This window comes from Pundamilia nyererei, unplaced genomic scaffold (assembly GCF_000239375.1).
Source record: "Pundamilia nyererei isolate P.nyererei 1_Seehausen unplaced genomic scaffold, PunNye1.0 scaffold00043, whole genome shotgun sequence".
In the NCBI taxonomy this organism is placed as follows: domain Eukaryota; kingdom Metazoa; phylum Chordata; class Actinopteri; order Cichliformes; family Cichlidae; genus Pundamilia; species Pundamilia nyererei.
This window is the reverse complement of record NW_005187444.1, coordinates 2345817-2352928: the sequence shown is the minus strand read 5'-3', so window position 1 is coordinate 2352928 and position 7112 is coordinate 2345817. Positions and strand designations below refer to the sequence as shown.

Here is a 7112-nt window from a genome sequence, read left to right as displayed (position 1 = left end):
AGAATAGCTTTAGTGTTGTTGTTTATTTAAACTTGAATATGAACTTATACAAAATGCAGCAAGATATTAAAAAAACAGTTTTATTGATTAAAAAACACTATATCGGATTCATATTGGTATCGGCAGATATCCAAATTTATGATATCGGTATCGGACATAAAAAAAGTGGTATCGTGCCATCTCGAGTCACTACTAAGATTTTCACCGAGTTCTTCATTTTTGTTAGGTCTCCCATTATTTTCCTTTAAAACTGGGCATCCAATAAAAGCATACTTTACTAATAATATTCAACTGATAAAAGCACACAGACATTTTCTGTTGTCCCATAAACTTTTATCTACATTAACAAACTAAGGGCGCACAATCTCACCTTCTCCTGCTATAGCAGCTCTCCAGCCATGAGTGTCTTATGTAACAACCATATCATTAAAGAGCTACCTCTTAAAAAAGCTCAACACCCACAGATGAAAATAGCTCGATTAATGCTCACAGTGTCCCTGTAACTTTCCATATAAGGTGTGCCATTCACCCGCAAGATGTCAGATTTGATACATTTAACTATGATAGTGTTAAATGACTTCCTCAGACTATCTGCAACAGGATGACATATACTCTATAAATACAAGGTCTTTCTCTCACCATTAGACTTAGATGTACAAAAAAAAATAGAAATACTGTACATTTTGAGATAGTTTTTGTTTGGGGAAACTTTTGAGCATTGGAGGGATTATATGTCTCAGTCAAACCATTAACTTCATTATTCTTTTGTACCTTCTGAGATGCACATTTTAAAGTCAGACCATAATTTCTGTTGACAAAACAGAGCTAGAGTTATGCCTTTAAAAAGCAGCTCATCGTATTCCAGTCATAATTGAGACAAAGTGTCCAATAACTGCTGAAATATCTCCCTACACTACAGTCATCACTGTCAGACATTAATTTGGGGTTTTGTGACATGAGGCTGACACATCTAAAGCAACATAAAAAAAACCCACTAATGGGTCTGTGCAATGTAATTTTTGACCAAACACAGAAACCCAAAGAAGCTGTTCAGAGAAAATGGCTCTTTTCTTTGTCATCAGAGAAAAGGCACAAATTCAAAGACCACTTTTCTTTTCCTTAATTTTGTGATTTATTTATCTATTTATGCCTTTATTGGTTTTCATTTATCAGAGCAGCTCCACTGCAGCTCAAGCTTCTCAGTTCAAGCCAAGTGAGGCTTTAGGGAATTAAACAACCTTTTTTTTTTATGAGACATTCTTGCCCATTGAGCTGCTGTCAGCTGACACACTCAGTGCCTCTGTGTTTGACTTTTCTGCCCCAGTCGCTGACCACATGGCATTTATGAAGGACGGGTGGTAAACCTCCAGGGTTACATAAACACTCGACTGTCCATTATAGCACTTGCACAATACAGTTCTCATGCAAACACGCCATTACACATGCCAAACATGATGCCCTTCAGTGAGAGACTGCACACTTCGCACCTGCTATATCATATGACTTGGGTGTCACAGGATTTCCAACCACTTTTCCGCTGCTCTTTCTCCAGCACGGATAACAAGTAGTCCTGAAATTAAGCAGTTAATTATAAAAACATACGACAAATTATTACTTTAGTAGTTTATGGAGAATGTATCATAAAAAACTCACATTACTACTGCTGAAGTAAGAAGGATTCTTTATAAATGTTACAGACACAAACAGCTATTTGAGCTTTTATAGATTTTATAGTTAGAGGAAAAACATTCCACAAATCAGGTGTAATAATCACAAATTATATTTTCTCACAGCTTTAAGTTAAATCAAAATTTTTATTGACTCATTCCTCTGTGTCTTCCTGCCAAACGTATCTAAGTGATACTCTCTGAGCTAAACTGTGAAACTGTGTCGATGTCTTTGTAGTCAAATCATTTTTTTCTTGACATTTACTCCTCTTATTTGGACATTAGGCCAAGACTGGCTGAAAAATTATATTAGTTACTGAATATTGATAAATGATTACTAATTGAACAATACAAGGTTTTAAGTGGTGACAGACCAAAGCAGCATTACCTGGAGTGATATTTTATTATCATTAAACTATCCGATTTCTGCGGTGCCTCTAATATTTCTCTTTTGTTATTTGAGTTCTCTGTACGTGCACATTTAATGGGCACAATAATTATTTGTTGTTTACGTCAGTATATTCTTCTGAGGACAGTGAAGTGTGTGCAAGCATGTGTGTGTAGACACAGCTGGTTATTGATTCCAGTGATACTGGTAATGGGGATGGTGCGTAGAGAATTCTTATCTGCGAGCATCTCCCCTGAGCTGGGGGAGTCATGCTCTCAGTTCTCAGCTCTTAGGTGTGTGACTATTTTGAATCTGGCCACAATTACCAGTCAAAAGACACATTATTAATTCAAAACCAGTCTGTAAAACATAACTATTGCTTATGTAAGATGCAACCATGTGAAAAAAGCTTCAAGAGTCTCAAGAGCTGTGCTAAAGTTCAAACCCTAACGCGCTTCAGCATTTCTTTTTGTTGACGAAACTGTAATCAAATTTGTCAGTATCATCAATAAGCCACACCTCCATTTCACTTGATTGATGTTTGAAAAAGCAAAGCTGTTGGCATTGACTGTTGACTTTTATGTCTCATGAACAGCAGCAATTTTTTATATATCATTTGCCGCTGTACACCGTGCCTGTGTTTTAACAGACATGTAGCAGACTGAGTGTTCTGAAAATGATGAGTACACGAGTAGGTGTTCTCTCAGTCAAAGGTCATATCTATTTAAAGGGATTTTCTAGATGAAATGTGTTTGAAGTGCCGCAAGAGAGAGCTAGTCGGAGTGTTGCCAGTGCAATATGGGGAAACACAGCAAGGTCATTCCCCATTCAGTGCACAATGTGTATGTTAAACACGCACACCTATTTGTGTGTGTGTTATAAGAATTCACCAATTTTCTTGGCTGATTGCGATTACTGTAATTTTTGTAAGTATGATCTGCCGATAGCTACAAGTAATATTATATACAAACGCACACAAAAAAGGTTTTGAACATATCGAGGACACAAATTAGCCAACAACACTCATTTCACATATTTAAAAATGCATTTACACATTGGAACGTGCATGAACACACTTTTGCCAAAAACTGAACGCCACATTCGTGCACCGCCTGATCTTTAATTAAACATAACGTAATTGAGTTGCATAATACCACAGCTGCAAAATGGGTCCTGGTTTGGCCAGTGCACAAAAGTAGGTCACAAAACATCCAAGTCCAAAGAGGTCTGTGATAACGATGTCCTTCCAGTCTCAGTCACATGGGAATGATTTTCAAAAACAAGCAAACTGGCATTTATTGACTGGTTTGTTTAAATCAAAGAAGGGAATAAATCACAATTTTGGCCGTCAAAGAATAATTGAAGTCATGTATCAAATTTAAGACCCCATATACGTTTTCTTTTATCAAATTCATTCTAGACCTTATCAATATTGTGCACATAAGTTGGGCAATGTACAGTCTGTGAGCCCCAAAAGCAATGCTGCCTTGACTAAATAGGTGCTTTGGAGGGCACCCAGCGACCACAGTTTCTGTCTGTTGGCTGCCGTTACAAATGCAGATAAAAAGATTGCAAGATTCCAGCAAATATTGTCCAAATTGCATTTCAGCAAATGTAATCCCTACTCAGCTTTACACATAGAACGCCAAAGCCAAATTTGCCTGCTTTGAAACGAAATCTGCTCCAGTAGAGACCCCCCCCCCCCTTACAAAAACCATTTTGGTCAATAGATTATTAACAGAAATGTTTCATGCTGCTCCCAAATGTAAAATTGTGTCCTTCTACAGGGGATATTCTTGAACTTTAAGTTTAATTCAAATGAAATAAATGAACAAACGAAAAGAAAGACAGCCAGGGGAGACAGCGTTGTCCAGCAGGGTGACAATCCCATACTGGGGGTGCTTTTTACATGCAATCCCATCTTATACGAACAATTCCCAGGCCCCTGTCAGCCTGTCTGTGCCGAGCGATGTCTGCAAGTGCAGACAGGGCCAAGAGAATACAGGTGGCAGAGGAATTACATAAACTCAGAGCAGTGAGGGTGATCAGTAGACAGACAAAGCTGACAATGCTTCATGCTACAGAAACCAAATCAGGTGAGACTCTTTGTGATCCAGAGAAGAAGGCAGCTATTAATAATTCTTCCACAGTCTCACTGACAGGAAAATGCAAATGTTAAATCCTTTAGACTGACCTTAATGACCGAAAGCTCTCGATCTCCATCAGCTTGACTTAATCAGCACAAATTGGCTAATGAGTTAAAGTTTTTATGTAGTACTATACCACACTGAAACATTTCATCCAAACTAATACTATGAGTTACAGCTGTTTTAAATACAAATTTTATGGGAAAGTAATGTGATGACTACTGTACCTATCATAAACGATGAAAAAAAATTAAGCTATAGAAAGTAATATTTTGAAATGACTGGAATGACTTCAATAGTTTTCACTTGAACGCAACATTGTTTCAAACATACTGTGACATAAGTGACGAGCCCACTACCCTCTTCATCAGCAAATGATCCACAGTCTGAGATATAAACTTATATCATCAGAGCTTCTGGTTGAAGCAGTTCAAGTAACATCCACGAGACACCTTGTGCTGCTCTGCTGATGACTGGCAGTAGAAACAAGCAGCTCTGCCAGCAGCTCTGTGCTGCTGCTGTAACATTAGACCACACTTCCACCTTGTTCTCCCACTGGCACAGCAAAAATAAAACTATGAAAAGAAGAAATTTCCACAGCAGCAGAAATATTATGAAAAGCAGCAAATGCTAAATCTAACACTGCTTTTTTTTGTTTTTTAAACCTTGATTTTACTTATTTACCTGTGGACGAGGTTTGGCTTCATTAATTTTGTTCCATCCAAGTATGTGAATGTGAGCGAATGCTGCATGTGCTGCACACTCTTCCTGCATGACAGAAGGAGGTGGGAGTGCCAGCATGGTCTTATAAATGGTCAAGGGGTAAAGAGCTGGAACACAATCCACTACAAACACACAAAATCACTGCTCACATGCGCACGCACGCACACACACAGGCTCACCCTGGTGAATTCCTAGCAGGCCACTGTGCTGCCAGTAAATTCCTTCCTTGGCCGGGTGAGCATGACGCAGTGACACATTTGGTTCAGCTTCATGCTGCTGCCACCCTCTCTTGTTCAGGTTTCACAGCCATCCACTACCACCTACCCACCCACACATCCAGCACACATCACAAACACCCTCTTTCATTTGATTTCCTCACAGTCCATCTCTCTCCCGCTTTCCCCTTTGCTCCATTTCTCACTCCCACTCAGGCTGAAAAGCATTCAGAATTGCCTTCTTGTTTGATTAAATGAAGGTACTTTAAAGTCTACGTCGGTGTGTTTGGTGAACACAGACGTATCCTTGATCCACAAGTCTGAGCTGAATGTTACCAGAGTGCACACTGGCATGAAAATCACTCTAATGGGGGTTATTACACATCTCTTATTTCACATGACAGACTATGTGGCTGACGAGCAAGAAGTGTTTCAGTAGTTGTAATGCTAATCTTTTAAATGTGTTGGACGCATAATTTACATTGGTGAGCTTTTGAGTTATATGAAATTGCTGCTATATCAGGGGTTATGATGTACCATGCTGATTTTCTTTCATTTTTGAATGAATAATTTGTTACATTATTCAGTCTTTAAATTCGGAGATTATTATTTAGAGATGCACCTTTCATAATCTAGCTAATCCTTTATCTCATCAACGCTTTAACTTCCTGCCTCTTGTCTCATCCATCTAGCCATCTTTGTCACACTCATTGTTTAGTTTCAGACAGGACAAATATGCAGAGCCTGGTGTATAACCTCAAGACTCCCTCAGCTGATGCACAAAGCATCATTTTGTTTATTATATCATAGCTTTTTTTATGTTGCCAGGCAGCTTTCCTGTCTTTGGTTTCAGCGTGACCCAGTAAAATAAAGAACTTCTCCAGCACCACAGAGGGATAAGGTGAAACTGGCAGAGCCAACACAGTTGCTCAGCAGTGCTGGCAGACTGAAGACAACATGGTGCCAAAAAATAAGTGAGGAAGACGCGAGCATCACTGACATTACTGGCATGAACAACCTGCTGCCGAGACCCAAATGTAAATATGCCCAGCACTTCGTTTACAGTCCTGACTACAAAACAGCTACACAGAAAGTATCTGAATTGGTTTTACAGCCACATGAAATCTGTTTTTGAGCCTAAACAGTGCTGTTGTTGGAACTTGACAATTTTAAATCCAGTCTTTAAGCAAGCTTTAAGCTGGAGGGTAGTTGGCTCATGTCTTTAGAGGTATTCGGTATTTGGCAGTAGAGCTTCAATGATTCATGAAGTAACTTGAACAACTCGATTATTTAAAAAAAATCCTTGATGCAAATGTTTTTGCTTCAATGCTTAGTTTAATCCACAACTGTAGTATTTTAATATGGGTCCGGAGTCTGTCTATACACAAACAGTGAAGAGTAAACACACGGAGATGTTACTAAGACGGCGAGCTCAGGTAGAGAAACATTTTTCTAGTGTCCAAAACAGCAGCACTTGTTATTATAATTGCCATAAAAGCCATAGAAAAAGTTAGCAGGAGTCCTTCATCAAACCACCTGTTCAGCAATCTGTAACGTAAAGAAAGCCAAACTTTATAGCTGCTTCCATTCACAGCTGTTTATTTACACAGCAAAAGTACAACAGTAAAGAGTAACAACAGTATATATATCTTTACAACAGTAAAGATATACAATTTAGATTAAATCATATGTATGCAGATGAACTGTTAACTTAGTTTTACATAAGGCCAACTTTTTATCAGAGTAGTACCCACAGCAAGCAGGACTGAGTCTAAAGAGGGGCATGGGGTGTACAAGACCATAGTTATTTAAAGGTTTTTGTAACATTATTTTGCAGATTCAGTTAATATAAAATATAATACACATACATGCACAAAAACACACATAAACCGACACCAAATCCCCCTCATTACCAGTGTTGGGACTAACGCGTTATTAAGTAACGCGTTACAGTAACTACGTTATTATTGTG

General features: G+C 38.5%; 1 protein-coding gene across 8 annotated transcripts in view; it reads right to left on the bottom strand.

Moving 5' to 3' along the window:
- LOC102214496 (pleckstrin homology domain-containing family A member 7-like) overlaps positions 1–7112 on the bottom strand; it is a 143403-nt gene that overhangs the window by 77935 nt on the left and 58356 nt on the right. The window contains exon 1 of one of the 8 annotated variants that reach the window (XM_013910437.1): positions 4887–4952. The exons of the other annotated variants lie outside the window; for them this stretch is intronic. Within the exon in view, the coding sequence (XP_013765891.1) occupies positions 4887–4909 (23 nt within the window). The 5' untranslated portion in view covers positions 4910–4952. Of the gene's footprint in view, positions 1–4886; positions 4953–7112 lie in introns of those variants that run through there. 8 annotated transcript variants of the gene reach the window in all.